This window comes from Aphelocoma coerulescens, chromosome 19 (genome assembly GCF_041296385.1).
Source record: "Aphelocoma coerulescens isolate FSJ_1873_10779 chromosome 19, UR_Acoe_1.0, whole genome shotgun sequence".
Classification (NCBI taxonomy): Eukaryota; Metazoa; Chordata; class Aves; order Passeriformes; family Corvidae; genus Aphelocoma; species Aphelocoma coerulescens.
Window position 1 is genome coordinate 1,050,615 of NC_091032.1, and position 19,611 is coordinate 1,070,225.

At 56.2% G+C, this 19,611-nt stretch overlaps 1 protein-coding gene across 3 annotated transcripts in view; it reads right to left on the bottom strand.

Annotated features, from left to right (window-relative positions):
• Nucleotides 1–9,169: 9,169 nt before the first annotated feature.
• GALNT17 (polypeptide N-acetylgalactosaminyltransferase 17) overlaps nt 9,170–19,611 on the bottom strand; it is a 211,215-nt gene continuing 200,773 nt past the window's right edge. Inside the window, exons 9-11 of one of the 3 annotated variants that reach the window (XM_069033390.1) lie at nt 19,368–19,463; nt 12,437–12,604; nt 9,170–11,826 (exon numbers count right to left, since the gene is read on the bottom strand). In XM_069033390.1, coding sequence (XP_068889491.1) covers nt 11,698–11,826; nt 12,437–12,604; nt 19,368–19,463 — 393 coding nt within the window. In that variant the 3' untranslated portion in view covers nt 9,170–11,697. The other 2 variants (XM_069033391.1, XM_069033392.1) reach the window with 2 other exon arrangements.

A 19,611-nucleotide genomic window follows, 5' to 3' on the forward strand; every position in this document is an offset into this window, starting at 1 on the left:
CCTGCCCGGGGCCACCTGGGCAGGGGGCCAGCTCTGGGGCACGCAGGACAGTGGGCATGGATGGGGACCCTCGGGAGCCTCGCTGCAGAGGAGACAGGGAGTGGCTTTGTGGTGACAGCAGCACCCTGTGCCACCTCCCAGGTGAGAGTGTGCCAGAAGTGAGGGGCTGTAGTGGGAATGTAAAGCACAGCAGAGATTTGGAGATCCCTGCGGCTCAAGGGGCTCCAGAGCAAGGGGAAAGCCCCAAATCCAGCAGGGGAGAAAGCAGCCACCCTCCCCCCAGGCTCTCCAGGGGCTCCAGAGGTGAGCACATTGCACACAGGCATCTCCTTGGAGCAGGAGCAGCTCTGCCCAGCTCCAAGACCATTCCCAAACACGCTTCCCAGTGCCCATCCCTCCCTCAGGAGCTGCAGCTCCATCATTCCCAGCCCAGGACCATTCCCAAGCACTCCTCCCAGTGCCCATCCCTCCCTCAGGAGCTGCAGCTCCATCACTCCCAGCCCGGGAACACCCGTCCAGCTCGGGGCACGCGGGGTCTGTCCTGATGAACACCCGGAGCTGAGGCAGGCAGGAAGCTGGGAAATAAGAGTCATGAAAGGTTTAAATGCTGTGGAGAGGAGCAGGAGCCTCCCAGGCAGTTTTCCAGCCCAGTGGTTCCAACAAGCTCTCGGTGTGTTTACACACAAGTAGCAATAATTAAACCAAACCCAACAGAACCGTGGGTGCTCCCACCACATCACAGCCACAGAAATAAAGCCCTCTGGAAAGCAATCCCACCTTACCCGTGCTGTTCAGAGTCTCACACGAGTCCAGGCTTTGAGTGAGACATTCGAGGATGCAGTTACACAGGTTAAGGCCCCACTTATCTGAGGACCAGGCTCCCCAGGGAATGGGCACAGCCCCGAGGCTGCCAGAGCTCCCAGGGATGCCCAGGGTGGGGTTGTTGGGGTGTCTGGACAGGGCCAGGAGCTGCATTGGGTGATCCCTGGGGGTCCCTTCCAGGATGTTCTGTGATTCCATGAAAACTTCATCCCTCTTGCACAGGATGGGAGCAGGAGGAGTTTTGGGCTCCAGGGCCCTGGGCATGGCTGGGTCCCCTCAAGGACCAGGAGCAGCATTTTTGACTGGATGTGTCCCAGTGCAGTTCAGCAGCAAAAGCACAGAGAAACGAGGGAGTTGATTACTTCCCATAAATTCCCACACGGACTGGTGGGGTGGGGGAAATCCTTCCTCAAAACAGGAAAAGCAGCTGGTTGATCCCAATGTTTTAAGGTTTAAAGGCTTGGGTAATAAACAGGTTTTACCTCCCGCCTCTTCGCAGGGAGGTTTGGAGCACGATGGGCCCTTCATTCCGTCGGCCATCAAACATTAAGGCACATTTTAAGCAGCGTTTCCCCCTCCTCACCCTGCAAATCCCACCGCTCCATGATTCCTGCTGGACTGAGGGGCGAATCCCCCTTTCCTCTGCCCGCCACGCCTGGAGAAGGAAATCGGTGCTAACGGGGATCGGCGAGGGCTGGGAGGAGGTTTCGGGCCGGGAGGAGGTTTCGGGCCGCGATGCCGGCCGGGCTGGCGAGCAGCCAGCTCCAGAGCCAGCTCCAGAGCCAGCCCCAGCGCTGCTCGGCGTTTGCGGAGCGCACCTCAGGAAAGCCCAGCTCCGCCGGGGATCGGATCGCTGCTGCCGGCAGCCGGGGACAGCCGCCGGCTAATCTGCGATCTCCGGAGCGCGGAGATATCCATCAAAGGCCTGAGGAGCGGGCCCGGCGCTACTGGAACAGTTTAACCACTGATGGCGTCCTAATTACCGCGCTATCAACTGCGGCAAAGGCGCTCAGCAGGAGCTGCTCCGCTTAAACGCGGGAGGCGAGGAAATTACCCGGGCGGGGAAGTGAATGGGAGAGCGCGGCCTGGCTGCGGTAATTAACGGCGTTGATGATTTATATTATTTGTTATAGCGGGGCCAGGCTCTCGTCAGGCCGCTGGATGGGCCCTTCCAGCGCTTCCCAGCCGGGATTCGGGATGGGCGAAGCCCCTCTGGACCCAGCGTGGAGGATTCCTGGCTCCAGGGGCCGTGGATTTATTTCATAGATGCTGGGAAGGAATCCCTCCCTGGGAGGGTGGTGAGGGGCTGGAAGGGATTTCCCAGAGAAGTTGTGGATGCCCCTGGATCCCTGGAAGTGTCCAAGGCCAGGCTGGAGCAGCCTGGGATAGGGGAAAGTGTCCCTGCCCACGGCAGGGGTGGAGTGGGATGAGCTTTGAGGCCCCTTCCAGCCCAAACCATTCTGGGATCCATGATGACCAGAGGGTTCTGCTGGTTTGGGACGGGGAAACACGGAAGAACTGTGGCTTGATCTTTTCTGGATCAGAGGAAGCCTGACACGGGAAATAAGAACAGAAGGAAAGAACCCACGCAGCCTCCCTGTCAGGGCTGGGAAGGGAGAAAGGCTCGGGTTTGCCATTCCAGCAGGAAAATTCAGCCTGGACACACAAAGCCCATTTCTGCCAGGGAGGACAGGGGTGCCTGAGGAAGCAGCTCAGGACCAGATGGGATGAAAATCCCCCAGGAATGGGCTCTGTTTGGCCACACTGGGGGACAGAGCAGCTGCCCAGCACCTCTCAGCCCAGCCCCAGGTGCTGCTGGTGGCCATGGCAGGGCTGGCCCTTCGCAGCTCCCTGTGCTGGGTCAGGCCCTGTCCTCTCTGAACAAAGCCAGACCCATCCCAGAGGGAGCAGCCCAGGGATGAGCCCAGTGCTCATCTCACCAAATCTGGCCCTCATCCCTTCATTTCCCTTTCTCAATTCCCCTTTTCCTGCCCCACATCTCCTGGTGTTTCCCCTGGAATTCCCACCACCACAGGGCACCTGGGCAGGCATTTCTTCTGCCCCTCTCATTCAGCGTAAAGACCAGTAGAGGATTTTTGGGGGTTTTATCCTTATTAGAAAAAAAAAAAGACAATCCCAGCCTGTAGCAAATCCAGGTTCCTGAGACCGACTTTGTCCCATCTCATCCCTTTCCCCTCTGGATGTCCACGGGTGATCCAGACCCTCACAGGCTCATCCCACCACCTCAGAGAGATGTGTCCCCAAGCATCAGGGATTTCTGCTGCTTGAAACCAGGATCCACCCATGGTCTGCACCTTCCCATGGCAGGGGGGTCTTGGAATCTGGGAAATCCATGGCATCCCCACCTTCCAGCCTGTGCCAAGGCACTGCAGCAGGACGGGCACCAGCTGTGCTGATGTCTCCTTCTTAGCAATAAAAAGAAAAAAAAAAATTTGGATTTGGATTTATTAAAATTTAAGGAAAGAAATGCAGGCTGATTTCCCACCCAAAATGAGAACTCGGGGAGGAAAGCGGGAGGTGAGGAATCCAAACACACACAAAGAACAAAACCATCGGGAGAGAGAACAAGGATGAGCGGGAAACAAAGCAAGAGGGAAAAAAAGAAAAGAGATGAAACAAGAAAGAACGAGAAAGAGTGAAAAAAATCCGAAGTGGAAATAAGCAATCAAAAGGAATAACAAAGGAAAAGGAGCAAACAAAGGAAAACACACAGAGCGAGAGGGGACAGGGACGGAGCAAACTCCTACAGGGAACAAAGAGGGGACTCGAGGCAGCCCTAGACACAAAACTGAGACAAGACAGCACTGAAGACAAAGGGAAAGCGGGACAAAAATAGCACCGAAGTGGAAACATGAAGGGATTGAAGGTCCGGGGGAGCTGACTCTGGTCAAGGGGCAAAGCTGAGCACGGGGTGACAGCGGCGCAGCCACGGCTCCTGCGCTGCCCCTGCACTCCCAACACAGCCTGGGGGTGGGGAGGGGGCACGGGAGGGGGCAGAGGGAGCCGGGGAGGGCAGAGGGAGCCGGGGAGGGCAGAGCCCGGCTGGAGCTGTCCCATCCCCTCCCAGGCTGCCGGAGAGGAGACAGCTCTGCCCAAGAGACCCCTCCGAGGGGGAGCATCCTCAGAGGCTCCCGAGCTGCTGCAAGAAATGGAGCCCTCATTTCCAGCGATCCCTCCTTTCCACAGCGATCCCTCCTTTCCACAGCCATCCCTCCTTTCCATAATGATCCCTCCTTTCCATAGTGATCCCTCCTTTCCACAGCCATCCCTCCTTTCCATAATGATCCCTCCTTTCCATAGTAATCCCTCCTTTCCACAGCCATCCCTCCTTTCTACAGCCATCCCTCCTTTCCACAGCCATCCCTTTCCACAGTGATCCCTCCCTCTCTCCCCAGCCCGAGCTGTCCTGTCCTTGCCCTCCTCCGTGTGGGGTCCCAGTGTGAGTTCGGGGTCCAGCTGGCTCCAGACCAGCCGTGCCAGGGCCAAGGCCAGCACTGGAGCTGCTGCCACCTCTGGGATAACACATCCAGGAAAGGGTAAAAATCGCTGTGCAGCTGCTGTGGGAGAGAGGAGGGAGGGGCACGGCTGAGAACCAGCCCAGCAGAGATGAGGAGCTGCTCCAGGGGCAGAGATTCCCCCGAGATTCCATGGAGCAGCTGGACCCCTGCAGCCCCTGGCGATCCAGAGGGGAGCAGAGACCCCCCTGGAGAGCCCCCCCCCAGAGCAGGTTTTCTTTCAGGAGCTGTGGCCCGTGGGGGATCCACGCTGGAGCAGCTCCTGAAGGAATTTATCCCACGGGAAGGCACCCCAGGATGGCACAGGGGGAAAGTGTGAGGAAGGATCCCCAGGCAAAGTGTGATGGACCAACCCCCATCCCATCCACCTGCACCGCCTGGAATGCCAGAGCTGGGAATGCCAGAGCGAGGTTGAGCCTGGAAAACAGGGTTATTGGGGTTTCAGTTTGTCTCTCACCACCCACCCCATTTTTAATTGCACTAAATCAAATCACTGTTCCCCAAATCAGTGCCTGGGGAGTGACCTCCCTGCCCTTCTCCCACCCCAGGACATTTCCATGTAATTTCCTCCCCCTGCCGTGCTGTGGAGGGTGGCTGGGAACAGCTGGGTGCTCTCCAGAGCCAGCCAAGGCCATGCCCAGCACAGCTCTCCCAGCTCAGCATCTCCACAGCCTTGGGAAGCTCCTGCACTGCCGAGGATCCCTGGGCTCCATCTGCCACCCAGAGCTGCATTCCTGGGCCCGTTTTCCAAGGATGAGGCTTCAGGCACTTTTTCCATGGTGGGGAACCCTGCAGGAAACAGCCCAGGGAGGCTAGAAGGATCCCTGTGCTGGCTGTGGTTGTGCAGCTCAGCTCAGCCCCTTGTGCTCCTCTGGATTATTTCCCTCCCACATTTCCAAGAGCACAATCAGAAATTAATTCCTGCCTGGGTTCTTGCCCATAACACTAAAACCTGGGATTACAACAGCCAGCAAAGACATTTGGAGAGCTGTGACCCCTCACAACTCCCAGCCACCAGATGGGACTGAAATAAGAATTCCTCCTCTGGAAAGCTCCCAGGGTTACCCCATCTTTCTCCCTGTTCTTTGCCTGCTGTCAGAGGAACTCCTGACACAGAGGATCAGGGTGGCTGCTCCAGGCTGGGAGTCCTGAATGGCTTCAAAAGGAATATTTGGCACTGTGGGAGCCCCTGGAGCCACTCCTCAGGCTGTTCCTTCTCCCTGCCCTGAGCACAGACAAGCTCAGCTCAATGGGATCCAAAGCACCTGGGCCGAATTCCCAGCTGGGGTTTGCAGGAGTCACCTGAACCAGCAGGAAATGGGAACTGACCCTTTTTCCTGCCATAAATCCCCACCTGAGCCCTTCCTGGGGGGAGGAGCTGGGATGGCCCCAGCTGAGACAGACAGGGTTTGTCACACTGGTCCTCTGGGATGTGACACGGGACCCTCCTGCTCCTGACAGGATTTCCTGGATAGCTGGAGGTTGCTGGGCTCTGAAGCTCCTCATTTCTGCTGGTTTTTTATTTGGTTGTGTTGCTGTCCAAAGGCACAGCTGAGCTTCCCAGCGCAGCAGTGCCAAGTCCCCTGAACTCCCGAGAGAGCTGAGGAGCTTCTCTGGCTCCAGGGGCTGTGTGGCTCCTGCCTGCAGGGAGACTTCGAGCCATCATTAATTTGGGGAAGTTTCTGATTGATAAGGACAGTGATTCCAGGAACCTCCTGCCCCCAACACTCAGGATTAGCTGCCTGTTGGGGTTTTAGTTTAGTCCTAAGTTTTGTTTTTTTTTTTCTGTTAGAGGAATTTTCTCCCATATGCTTGTTGCTAGGGCACAAATGACTGTACTTAAGAAAGACAAAACAGCTGCCATTGGGGGTGAGATGGGCCTGGCGACTCCTTTGTTTTCACCTTGGTGTGGGGCAGTTCGCTCTCAGCATCTGGAGGGAGAAGCTGCAGAGAGAGGAGCTGCTGGTTCCCATTTTCGGCGTCTTTCCTTTCTGCTGGAAACAACACCGGGATCCCAAAGCTGCTTTCCCTGCCCTGCTGGAGGCTGGGCTGTGGCTGCCTTGCCCCGCTGCTGCTTCGAGCCTTCGCTACGCTGTAGCCGTGCTCGCCCTGCCTGTCTGGAGCCCCGGGGGGTTCCCCTTTTGGATACATCTCGTCTGCCACCCGGGATTTGTGTTTGTGCCTGCCGTTCCGGCCTGCCATTCCAGCCTGCTGTTCCGGGAGTCCAGGACCGGCTGCCCAGGGGTTTGTGAAGCCTTTGTCCCATCCCTTCCCGGATCCCAGGGCTCCGGTGCCGCTGCTCCCCGAGCTCGCTCCGGAGCGCCCCCTGCAGCCGCGGGGGAACCATCGCACCTGCCCTGCTCACCGGGAGCCGCCAGCGCCCCTGCCGGCTGCGAGCGGAACTGCACCCGAGGGGAAAGGGCCCGACAGCCGAGAAGGCTGGGACTGGGTTTGTGTTTGCTGTTACTGCCATAGTTGTTGTTGTTTTGTTCGACTGGTTATCTATCTATCTATCTATCTATCTATCTATCTATCTATCTATCTATCTATCGTAAAGAACTGTTATTCCTATTTCCCACATCTTTGCCTAAAGACCCTTGATTTCAAAATCATAATAACTCAGAGGGAAAGGGGTTACATCTGCCACTTCAAGGGAGGCTTCTGCCTTCCTTAGCAGACACCTGTCTTTCAAACCGAGACACTGCCCCACAAGATCATGGCCTTGCAGTAAAAGGAGCCCAGCCCCTCACCTTTCTCAGCTGGAAGGGTTTATTGCTGTCCCTGAAGTGGCCCAAAGTCTTTCTGATGTTTAAAGGACCGTTCAAGTTTGGCAGTGACAGGGGAGAGGCCTCAGTCCTTCATCCCAGTGTCCTTGGCAATCCAGCTGAGATTCCCAATGGCCACAGACACTTTTCCCAGCCCCAACCCAAGCAAGGATGGCTTCCCATCTGTGAGGAGGAGCTGCAGAGCTCCCAGTGCCTCGTCCCACCCCGGAGTGCCCAGCTCTGTGGCCATTAGCAGTGGATCAGTGCCCAAACTGCTCCGTGCCCGAGCAGAGGCTTTGCCACTGGGAGTGCAGGAGTTCAACTTTTGGCTTTGAAGTGAGAGTTGGGCTTCGTTTGAGGGCTTAGAGAGAATCTTCTGCAAGTTCTGCTCTCTGCCCTGGCAGCACAAAGCTCCTCAGAAGAAGAGTCCCTGGTGCCTCCAGAGGGTCGTGGTCAATGGCTCAGAGTCCTGCTGGACATCAGTGGCCAGTGGCGTCCTCAGGGTCACTTTTGGGGCCAGTGGTGTTTAAATATCTTCATCAACGACACACGAAAGGATCAAGGGCACCCTCAGCAGGTGACACCAAGCTGAGGGTGCAGTGAAACCCCTGGAGGACGGGGCCATCCAGAGGGACTTGGACAGCTCCAGAAGTGGCCCTTGGGAATCTCAGGAGGTTTAACAAGGCCAAGTTCAAGTTGGGGTGACCCCCAGCATCAGTCCAGGCTGGGATGAAGCTGGAGCAGCCCCAGGAGAAGGCCCTGGGGGAGCTGTGGGTGACTCGGGACATGTCCCGGCCCTGAACCCCCCAGCCCTGGGCTGATCCCAGTGGGGCAGCAGGAAAGGGACTGGGATTGTGTCCCTGAGCCCCTGTGCTCAGGTGAGACCCCACCTGCAGAGCTGCCCCAGCCCTGGCCCAGCACAGGGAGGAGCTGGAGCTGCTGGAGGAGCCCAGAGGAGGCTCCAGGGTGATCCGAGGGATGGAGCAGCTCTGCTGGGAGGAAAGGCTGGGAGAGCTGGGATTGTTCACCTGGAGAGGAGAAGCTTTGGGGTGACCTCATTGTGGCCTTCCAGGACCTGAAGGAGCCAAAATGGAGATGGAGAGAGACTTTGGAAAGGGCTGGAGGGACAGGACAGGGGGAATGGCTTCCCAGTGCCAGAAGGCAGGGCTGGATGGGATATTGGGAAGGAATTGTTCCCTGTGAGGGTGGGCAGGCCCTGGCACAGGGTGCCCAGAGCAGCTGGGGCTGCCCCTGGATCCCTGGCAGTGTCCAAGGCCAGGCTGGACATTGGGGCTGGGAGCAGCCTGGGACAGTGGGAGGTGTCCCTGCCCATGGCAGGGGTGGCACTCGGTGGGCTTTAAGGTCCTTCCAACCCACCCCATTCCATGATTCTGTGATTCCATCTGCTCTGAGGCCCCTTGGATTGAGCCATTTTCATTGGATGTTGCCCCGGAAAAGCCGTGAGGGTGTGAAATGCTCCCCACAAGGCTCAGGTTTCCATCCTGTGCCATCCTGCAAGAGCCCTGTGGCTGCTGGATGTGCCCCTGCCCCGGTGAGACTCCCCTCAGCTGCTGTGCCCCGGCTCGGGGTGGGGCAGAGCTGCTGCTGCTGCTCCCTTTGGTTACACGGGGCCCCCACAGAGACCCTTCCCCCACCCAGGACAGCACCAAGCCGTGTTCAGGAGAACAGCGATGGAAAGAGGGCGGTCCAAGGAGTGCCCCGAGCTCCAGGTGACATTTGGGGACATTTGGGGACACCCGGCCTGGGCTCAGGGATGCAAATGATGCTTTACCGACCACATTCCATCTCTTCCCAGCCCGTGGGGTGTGTCTGTTATCCTGGTGCGTGGCAGCAGCAGGGATGGATGGAACGCGAGTTAATCTGTGCCCACCATCTCTCTTGATCTCTCCTTCATTTCCATTTCTTTCAAAGACGGAAGTTTCATTAAAACCGCAGCGCTCTCCTATTAAATGAGTAAGGGACGGGAGTGACTGCCTCTGCATCTCAGCGGCGAGAATCTTTTGAAAATCACTCAAGAGGCACGGCTCAAATCAGATATTTAATAAGAACCACTTGGAGATCACTTCTTAAAGCAATTAACAGATGATCAGAGATAAGCGAGATGCAACAATGAGACCCAGATCTCAGACAGATTTCTCCGGGGTCGGGCTGCGGCCCCGGCGTCACCTTGCAGTCACAAACGGTGTCAGGACAGAACAGCAGAGGAAATTCCCACTTTTCAGCCTGATTTTACTCCTGACTCTGCTCCTTTTTGCTCTTTCCAGCGGTTTGAAAGCTGCAGCTGGAGCAGGGAGAAGGGGCCAACACCTCCCCGAGGGCTCTGCCCCACCCGAGGCTCCTCAAGCCCGGGGTTCATCTCCACCGTCCCTTCCTTGTGCCGAGCCAGGGGTTGCTTTTCCTTCGGGAGCACGAAGGAAAGGCAGCTCTGACCCTGAACGTTCCGAAGGATGCCAGAGCTCAGCAGCAGCAGGATCCTCACCCCCGCCTGTCCTGTGCCACCTGGCACGGGGACATCGCCGGCCCAGCGCCTGTGCCAGGACACGCGGCCATCCCAGAGGGACCGTGGGACAGGCAGTGGCCACACGTCCCGTCCAGCCCCGCTGCGGGAGCGGCCGGAGCGCTGGGGCTGGGGCACCTCGCCCCTGCACCGGGACGGGTGGCCAAGGCCATCTGCTGCCACCCTGGGCACTGGCAGGGCTCCAGCTGGGCTCAGTCACAGCACAGCCGACATCCGAGGGCTGTTGGGTTGCTTATCCTGACCCACACAGGCTCTCCCCTCCGATATCTGCTCAGTTTAAGGGTGTTTGAGCAGTTGGGCCAGAGCTGGGGGGGGGGTCTCAGATCCCTCAGGGTTTCCTGGAGTCGCCAGGAAATTGCTTCTCTTGGAAGGCAGCAACAAAGGCAGGGGGAGCTGGCTCATGCACCCACAGACTTGTGGTCGTTTTGGGTTTGGAAGTGCTCAAATTTATTACACAAGAGATGATGCAACAGCGAAAAAGAGAGCAAAATTCTACATTGACTCTCTACTCTGCAAGTCAGGACAACTAAGAGGTTTTACTTCATTAAGGAAGGCAGGGAAAAACCAGAGACAGCCCCAGTGGTTGAGGGAGTCTTGTAAAGCCTAAATGAACAATCAGTCCTAGGTGATGCTCATTGCTGTAGAAGGAACAATGAGAGAGATCTGCTTCTGTTCAATAAATTACTAAAACATCAGTTATAAACCTGCTGCATGGCATTGGAAATTCAGCTCGTTAAACATCCAGGGATGTTTAGGAATGCAAATGGAAGACAGGCATGAGCGCTCTGCAGCAAAGGACTCTGTGCACATCCCAGCTTGGGAAACATATTTACACATACATCTCATATATTAATCTATTTTAGTGCACCCTAGCCAGAGGGCAGCCACAAAGAGGATTATTCTGGGAGAAGGACAGGAGATGGGCTGGTTTCTCCTCCCTGCTGAGCAGAGCCTGTGTCCATCCACGTACAGCAGCTTTGCAGGACCGTGTTTCCCCTCTCCAGGCAGCCACACCTCAGGACCCCCAGCAGAGGTCTCCCAGGTGGATTTGGTAGCCAAGATTTGGTAGCCAGGATTACTGAGAGCCAAAAATAGATCAGGAGAGATCCCTCCACCAGAGTAACAAGCCTGAAGGGACTTCAGGGCCAAGAGTTTTGGCCAAGCTGCCATTTATTGGTGCCTTGGCCTCCCTCCCTGCCCCTCCCACGGCTCAGGAAGGGTGACGAGCTTTGGGGGGACTTGGCCAGGACTGAGCAGGCAGGACAGGGGTGCTCAGGGCTCAGGAGAAGATTGCTGCTGTCACCAGCAGGGCAGGCACACATCCCAGGCCATTCCCAGGGGAAGCCCTTTGGGGTCTCCATGGAGGGCGGTGCTGGCCTGGCCAACAGCAGCGTCTGGGGGATGGGGAGGGGGGCAAGGGGAGATCAGGGGTTTAGTCCACTGCGTTTTGTTGGATAACTGCTGTGATCAAGGGTTGGAAAGATCCCTGGGAGCTACTGGGGTGTGTTTTGCTGCTCCAAAACTCAGGGAAAGGGCTGCTGGATGCAGGGGCAGGGAAGGGAAAAGAGAGCGAGGACCCAGCAAAACACCAAATCTTCCAAACTCGGTGCCTTTGGGGCTTGGGAACCTTTTCCTCTCCCAGGCTCCTCAGTTTCCACGCTTGCCAGGCAGGTCTGTCCAAGGTCGTGGTGCAAACCTCCCCAGCCCTTCAGGAGAGCTGTGAGTTGGGTGGGAAAGCAGGAATTCCCTGTCAGTAAACGCTCACAGCTTTAGAGCTGTTCCAGCAGGGAATGTGGCACCTCTGGGAGTGCTGGCCAGAGGCAACAGCAGTTCCAAGCCACTCCACACAGCTGGGAGCAGCTGGGGGAGACTCAGATACGATAAAAATAAAGCCACGAACGCCCATCTCCCCCAGGTCCTCTCCCAGGAACACGAGTAAAGCTCTGGTTGATATTCCATCCTTTCCAAAGGAATGCAGTCGGATCAGTCCCAGGCAGCCGTGGCTCAGGTCAGACTCCCCTGACTCTTTCAGCCTCTACTTGATGAAGTTTTTAATTGTCCACCTCTGCCCCGTGCAGCTGCGAAGGATCAGGTCAATGCCAGCCATGCCCCTGTTCTCCACCTCCAGGCAGCGGCCCGTGCCCTTGTTCAGGATGGCCCCGTTCTGCAGGGAAAGGGAAGGGGAAAAGATGGAAAAACAAAGACATGAATGGCCTGGGAAGCAAACCAGGAGCAGGAGGGCAGCCCTGGGCACTGCTGGAAGGGGCACTCAGCTGGGTGGGAATGCAATTCAAACAATAAAATAATTCCCCAAATAAATGGAGTGAGCATCCGTTGGCCCTGGCAGCACCCAAGGGACACCTGTAACCTTTAAAGCCCACAGCTGGTGGGAGGGTGGGGCACTTCTGTGAAAGCTGCATTATTTACACTCTGCTTTGGGCCAGAAGTGTTCTCATGAATTTCACTCTTTATCCACAACAAAGGAACCTGGAAGTCATTGGCAGACCAGACACAACCAGATCCACCTTGCTGCTACCAGACAGGAAAACTGAGACTAGAAATTGTCCTGAAATGCTGCCCTGATCCCTCTTAACCTTTTCCCTCTACCCCAGGAGCTGGAACTTGCTGTTCCATGGCACCATTTCCCTTTTGTCCCACCCCGTCCCATTGGCTGTGTCCCATCCTGTCCCATCCCATCCCACCCCACCCCATCCCATCCCACTGGCTGTGTCCCAGCCAGGTTTGGGAAGCAGAGCAGCAGCCCCAGGACCCACCTGGATGAAATTCCAGCGCTTGTGGAGGCTGCTCTTGACCTTGTCGCAGTCCAGCAGCTGCGGGAAGCGGCTCTTGCCGTTGTCCACCAGGCAGCGCGTGTCGGGCAGCAGCGTGGTGGTGCCCAGGGCCCCCAGGTGCAGGAACCCCTCCTTGGTGTATCGAGCCAGCTGGGGACAGGGGACAGCAGGGACACCGTCAGCACCCTCAGAGCAGCGGTACAGAGGGACAGAGCAAAGGGCAGTGGAGCAGAGCCCCTGGAAAATTCTGTGGGGATGCACGGGGAAAGCAGAGCTGGAGGGAATAAATCCCAGCTTTCCCCAGCCTCTTCTCCCTGTTTGGGGTGGTTTTCTTCAGATGCAGGTGAGGAACTGAGATGCAGGAAGGGGTAGGAATAATTCCAAGCCTTAAGCCCTCCCGGAGCAGACTCCTCCAGCCTCCTGGAACGCTGCGGGATGGGGCAGTGGATGGTTTTCCCTGGATTCCAGCTGGAGCCAGCTGGCCTGGCTGGTGCTGCTGGCCCGGCTCCTGGCGTGCTGGGTGAGCCAGCCTTGGCTGGGCCGGTGCCTCTGGGTGCCTGGCACAGCCCCCAGGGCTCCAATGGGGCACCAGCACTGGCCAGAGGGACCAGAACTGGGATAGGAGCCTGGATCTGTCCCATGGCTCAGGATTGCAGCTACCCCCGGCCATTCCCACAGGATCCAACTGCCCAGAGCTCCCAGGGGCTGCCTGGGCTGCCCAGGGGGTGCAGGATGGGAGCACTGGGCAGGGATGATGGTTTTGGGGACACCGGGCACACAAAGGACTCCTCCATTTCAAGGAATGCCACCACAATATTTCCCTAAACACATTTAAATTCTGGAGTGAGGAGGAAGGGATGCCAGTGTCCTGCCTTTTATAGTTCAAGGCAAAGATCTCCACAGCTGCTTATTTAAATTATGAATCAGGCCATTATCCAGCAGACAAATAAGGAGGATTCAGCACGTTAATTAACTGAGCATATCTGTGACCCAGATGCCAGGGAAGAGGCTGTAAATCCCACTGGGAGTTTGGGTTATCTGGGCTGGAATAATTAAACACTGGAAAGCGAGTTAAAACAATGTAGCAGGGTCAGACTCCAGCTCACAACCCCAGATCCAGCCACGGTGCCCGGCTCCCTTGGGCTGGGCCTGGCTTTGCTCCCAGGTGCTGCTGGAGTTACACTCGGAGCGAAAATGTTGTGGATCAGAGCAGGCCCTGAGCTCCTCACATCTCCCTGATGTTCATTTGCCAGGTGTTCACCACAGCAGGGGTCAGGAGCAGCCCAGACCTTGACCACAGAATCATGGAATGGGTTGGGTTGGAAGGGACCTCAAAGCCCATCCAGTGCCACCCCTGCCATGGCAGGGACACCTCCCACTGTCCCAGGCTGCTCCCAGCCCCAATGTCCAGCCTGGCCTTGGGCACTGCCAGGGATCCAGGGGCAGCCACAGCTGCTCTGGGGGCAAAGCTGCCCCATCTCATCCCCCTGGGCAGGATGTGCCCTTCTGTCCCCAGAAGGGGGGACAGAATCCTGGAATATCCTGAGTGGGAAGGGACCCCCAGGGATCACCCAGCCCAGCCCCTGGCCCTGCACAGACACCCCAACAACCCCACCCTGGGCATCCCTGGCAGCGCTGTCCAAACGCTCCTGGAGCTCTGGCAGCCTCGGGGCCGTGCCCATTCCCTGGGGAGCCTGGGCAGTGCCCAGCACCCTCTGGGGGAAGAGCCTTTCCCTGATCTCCAGCCTGAGCCTCCCTGGCCCAGCCCCAGCCCTTCCCTGTCCCTGGTCCCTCCTGTTCCCCTCACCAGGAAGTTGGAACTGGGATGAGTCTCCCCTCAGTCTCCTCTGCTCCTGCTGAACATTCCAAGTGCCCTCAGCCGCTCCTCACGTGGCTTCTCCTCAAGGTCCTTCCCCATCCTTGTGGCCTCCTCTGGATGCTTCAATAAGCCAAGCCTGGAGCCACACGGTGCTCTCAGCCTGGCAGAGGGATTTGAACCATGCAGCTCATCTGAACTGGCATCTAAGCACCAAATTCAGAGCATTCTGGTGCCCCCAGCAACAGGAAGGACATGGAAGTGTTGGAGCAAGGCCAGAGGAAGCCTTGAAGTTCAGGGACTGGAGCACCTCCCCTATGGAGACAGGCTGGGAAAGCTGGGATTGCTCAGCCTGGGAAAGAGGAGGTTGTGTGGAGATCTCACAGCTCCTCCCAGGGTCTGGAGGGGCTCCAGGGAAGGCAGAGAGGGACCCTGCATCAGGAACTGGAGAAACAGGCAAGGGGAATGGGGTCAAACTGATGGAAAGTGGGTTTAGATGGGATATTGGGAATAATCCTTCCCTGGGAGGGTGGGCAGGCCCTGGCACAGGGTGCCCAGAGCAGCTGGGGCTGCCCCTGGATCCCTGGCAGTGCCCAAGGCCAGGCTGGACATTGGGGCTTGGAGCAGCCTGGGACAGTGGGAGGTGTCCCTGCCCATGGCAGGGGTGGCACTGGGTGGGCTTTAAGGTCCCTCCAATCCAGACCAGTCCAGGATTCTCTGATGACGCTTCCAGCCTTGCAGGAAGGAAAAGGTGCAAAAAGGCCCAGACAAAACAAAGACAAACCCTGTCCAGGACAGAGGCAGAAGTGACCCAGATGTCCCCAGTGGGCAGTGCCAGTCCCCCACCATCTCCTGTCTCCGAGATGTTCCCGGCCTGTTGGGAAGGAGCGTGCCAGGCTCTTCCCTTCTGGATGGCTTTTGGCAGCCTGTCCCCAGCCAGCTGGCTCCATGCCCACGGGGCACCGGCGTCTCTGCTCTGACACGTTGTTGCCCAACGTGCTGGGGAAAATAAATAGAGCACGAATCCAATCCTTGCCCGGGAAGGGAGCGGGGCGGGGGATGAGCAGGGGAACAAACAGGGATGGGATGCACGAGGCAGGGAGTGCAGCTGGCAGGTGGGATATCTGCTCTGGGAACAGCAGGGAAAGGGAGCCCCAGCACGGGCTGGGCCAGCACAGGGCCTGAGCCACCCCTCAAACCCAGCAGGGCCTCAGCAACCCCCACTGCAGCCTCCAAGCCAGCCCTGAGCGGGGTTATTCCCAAAATTCCCATCTGACCTGTGAGTGCAAGTCCCACCCAAGTTTCTGCTTTTGGGATGTCTTCAGAGAATCACAGAATCACTGAGTGCTTTGGGAGGAAAAGGGGCTTTAAGGATCATCTCTTCCCACCCTCTTCCCCTATCCCAGGGTGTTCCAAGCCCTGTCCAGCCTGGCCTTGGACACTTCCAGGGATCCAGGGGCAGCCACAGCTTTTCTGTGCTTCTCTGGGCACAGGGGACAATCCCTTCCCAATATCCCATCCATCCCTGCCCTCTGGCACTGGGAAGCCATTCCCTCTGTCCTGTCCCTCCATCCCTTGTCCCCAGTCCCTCTCCAGCTCTCCTGGAGCCCCTTTAGGCCCTGCAAGGGGCTCTGAGCTCTCCCTGGAGCCTTCTCTTCTCCAGGTGAGCACCCCCAGCTCTCCCAGCCTCTCCCCACAGGAGAGGTGCTCCAAGCCTTAATTCCTCTTTTGTTGTTTTGCTCCTCTCCAGAGCGAGCCAGGGGTCCCAGCCCAGCCTGGGACAGGACAAGAAACAAGGGAAAGACCAAGTAGGAAGGACCAGATGAAAACAGTTTAAAACTATTCCCAAGCCAAGCATTTCAAAGTGGCTGAAACTGATGAGGTCTTTAACCCCTCCATGGGGTTAAAGCCACATCCCCAGGCAGAGGCAGTGACTGACACCCTCAGCCCGTGGGAACATCCTTCCAGTAAAAACCCTCCAGGAAACTGCACCTGGCCATGTTCCCACCTTCAGGTGTCCCTGGGGGGAATCCCAGCATCACTGGGGTCGGAAAATCCCTCCAAGGCCATCGAGTCCAAGCTGTGCCTGGTGCCCACCTTGTCCCCAGCCCAGAGCACTGAGTGCCACCTCCAGCCCTTCCTTGGGCACCTCCAGGGATGGGGACTCCAAACCTCCCTGGGCAGCCCCTGCCAAGGCCTGAGCACCCTTTCCATGGGGAAATTCCTGCTGCTGCCCACCCTGAGCCTCCCCTGGCTCAGCCTGAGGCCGTTCCCTCTCCTCCTGTCCCTGTTCCCTGGGAACAGAGCCTGACCCCCCCGGCTGCCCCCTCCTGTCAGGGACTTGTGCAGAGCCACAAGGTCCCCCCTGAGCCTCCTTTGCTCCAGGCTGAGCCCCTTTCCCGGGGCTGGGGCTCATCCCCCCAGCAAAGCAGCACCTCCAATCCATCTCCTGTGATTGCAATTTCTGCCTGGCTGCATCTCAGGGATGGGAGAAAGTTAATTAGACATCTTAGCACCTGGGAAATAAAAGCCTTGATGACCTTCATTGACTCGATTGGAAAATAATTTAGGGTTGTTTAGCTTCCCTTCTGCTCCGAGCAGACCATCAATTAACAGCCATCAGTACAACGTTCAGGATTTGCCTTTTACCACAATTTAATCTGATTAAAGGGTGCTGTTTGGTCACCCCTGCTCCTGCCGTGTCCCCCATGAGCTCAGTATTGATGGCTTTGTCCTCAACTTCTGCTGCTTAAATGGGCAAAACATATTTTATCCTATAATTAAATGAAATGCTCTGCTGGGTGAACATTATCTTAAGTTTTATAGTATTATAGTGCCTTCTATCACCTTAATATATCAGCACGGCTGTGTCACTGCAGTGAGCTATTGCTGCGTTATTAGTGCCATACATCATTACAGCAAGGTGCTTCCAGGAGGGATTGCCTCCACGATGAAGCCATCAAGCAGGAAAAAAATCCATCAGCAGCCTCAATATAATTACAGGATAAAGGGATGATGATGGAATGTCATCATGACTTGACCTGGAAGTGAATGAAAGAAAGAGAACGGAAAGCTGAAGGGAAAATGAGAGAAAAACCCCCCCAAATTTTTCCTCACTGAGGGATGAGTGAGTAAAGCCAAGATCTCATCTGCATTCAGAGGCACCACCCTGAGCTGCATCCAGGCTGGGCTTAAACCCACGGGCAGCCACAGGAGAGAGCAGGAATTGGGGATGGGACACAAACTGGCCTGCCCTGAATGGCACAAATCACCCTCCTGCAGATACAACATCCCCCTCTCTCCCAGCTGGGCTGCTCCTCCACAGGCTGGGGGATGGTGTGGGATTGCATTTAGGAACAGGGAGGGCTTCCAGGAAAATCCCACCAGCCCTGGCATGGCAGGAAACGGGAGCCACAACCCCGCTGTCCTCATGTGCCAGCAGGGAGCCCACGCCTGCCCCTCCCTCCTTCCTGCCAAGGCTGGCAGGGAAACCATCTCTTCAGTGTGAAATAAGGAATGTCTGGGATGCCACAATGTCTGGGATGGGCCCCAGGATCAAGGAGGGAAGGGAGGACATGTTGAGCACACGTTGAGTACACGGGAGTACACGTTGAGTACACGGGATGTAACTCCACAGGAGCCCAACAACTCCTTGTGGGGTTTCATATACACACAAATAAATAAAAATTAAATATATATATACAAACCAGAGCTTGCATTACTTCTAATTCCATTCCCAGCCATCAATTACAACCTGCAGCCCATTAATTAAACAGTTGTAGGGAAAGTCCAATTTCCTTCATGGTGTCACAAAGGCCATTTCCAAGCTTCTGCACTCGCTGATAGCAGCTTAAAACCAGCATTTTCCAGGAGTTTCACTAATTGGATGTATCATGAAACAAAGGAACTGCCAAGAACTGGCTCTCAGCTGAAGAGGGAAGGGACAATATGCAGAGGGAAGACCAGGAAGGATGAAATGGGCAAGCTCCAGGCAGCCAGCAAAATTTGACTTCAGAACTTCAGGCAGGGAAAGAAAACATTATTAAGTGTAATCCCAATAACACGGAGGGAAAAAGAAATAATCCATTCTCAGCCTCTCATCCCAAAGCCCAGGGTCAGCACCAATGTCAGCCCAGCCCAGTTTCTCCCACAATAACGCACTCAGAGGTTCGAGTTCCCAGCCACAGAGTGCAAAAGGCAGTTTGTGCCATTTAAGAGAAAAATGGGGGTTGTTTGAGCAAGAGCGGGTTCTGTTTTGCAGGGACTTCATCAGCCCCAGGGGCTGAGCTTTGCTTAAGGCAAGGATAACCCAAAGTGGGATTTTCTCCACCCCACAGCTGGTTCCCAGCTCTGCGAGTTCCCAGTCCAGGCTCAGATGGACTCTGGGATCACTTAGTCCAGGGTGACTGTGCAGTGAGAACAGGATTTTTATGCTTTTCCATCCCTTGAACTGTACATTTTTTTCAGCTGAAAATGAACCTCCTTGAGCCTGCTGGGGCCCAGATGCTCCAAAACATTTGGAGAGGCAAAAGGAGTGCTGGAAAACAATTCCCAGCCAAGTGAAATGGCTCATTACCTCTGCACTAATTGTTTTCTTTACCCCATTGGTCTGAGTTTATTCTTCTGGGTGGAAGAGAAAGAATCCCACAATGGGTTGGGTTGGGTTGGGTTGGAAGGGACCTTGAAGATCATCTTATTGCAACCTTCCACTGTCCCAGGTGCTCAGAGCCCCATCCAAGCTGGCCTTGGGAAAGAAATGCTCAGATTGTGTCCATGATTATTGTTATCTGCCTTTGTCTGGAAGGTTTTATTTTAAATTACAAATTTCAATTTTTTGTTTGTTTCAAATTGCAAAAATTTCAACTTTTCAACACTTCCAAATTACAAAGATTTCCAAATTGGTTTTTTTTCCCCAAGGTTTTTCCTTGCAGCTCTGGCAGGATTGTGGCAATCCAGAAAACACTGGAGGAGCAGCTGGGAGAACTCCCTGTGGTATCCGAGGTGTGTTTAACGCTGGAGAGGGAAGGGCACAGCCAAGCTGCAGGGCCCCACCCTGTCCCCTGCGGTGCCACGTGGCCGTGGCAGTGCCACCCTCACCTGTGGGCCCCAGCCATGGCAGGGGTACAGTATTGCTGTGTGGTTCTCCTGCGGGCCCTGGTCCAGGCACACGTCCTTGGCCTTGTTGTTCCGGAGCTGGGAGGGAAAAAGGGCAGAGTTAAGGCCCAAAAAAGGGCAGAGTTAAGGCATAAAAGGGGCAGAGTTATGGCACACAAAGGGGCAGAGTTATGGCCCAAAAGGGGCAGAGTTAAGGCATAAAAAAGGGCAGAGTTATGGCCCAAAA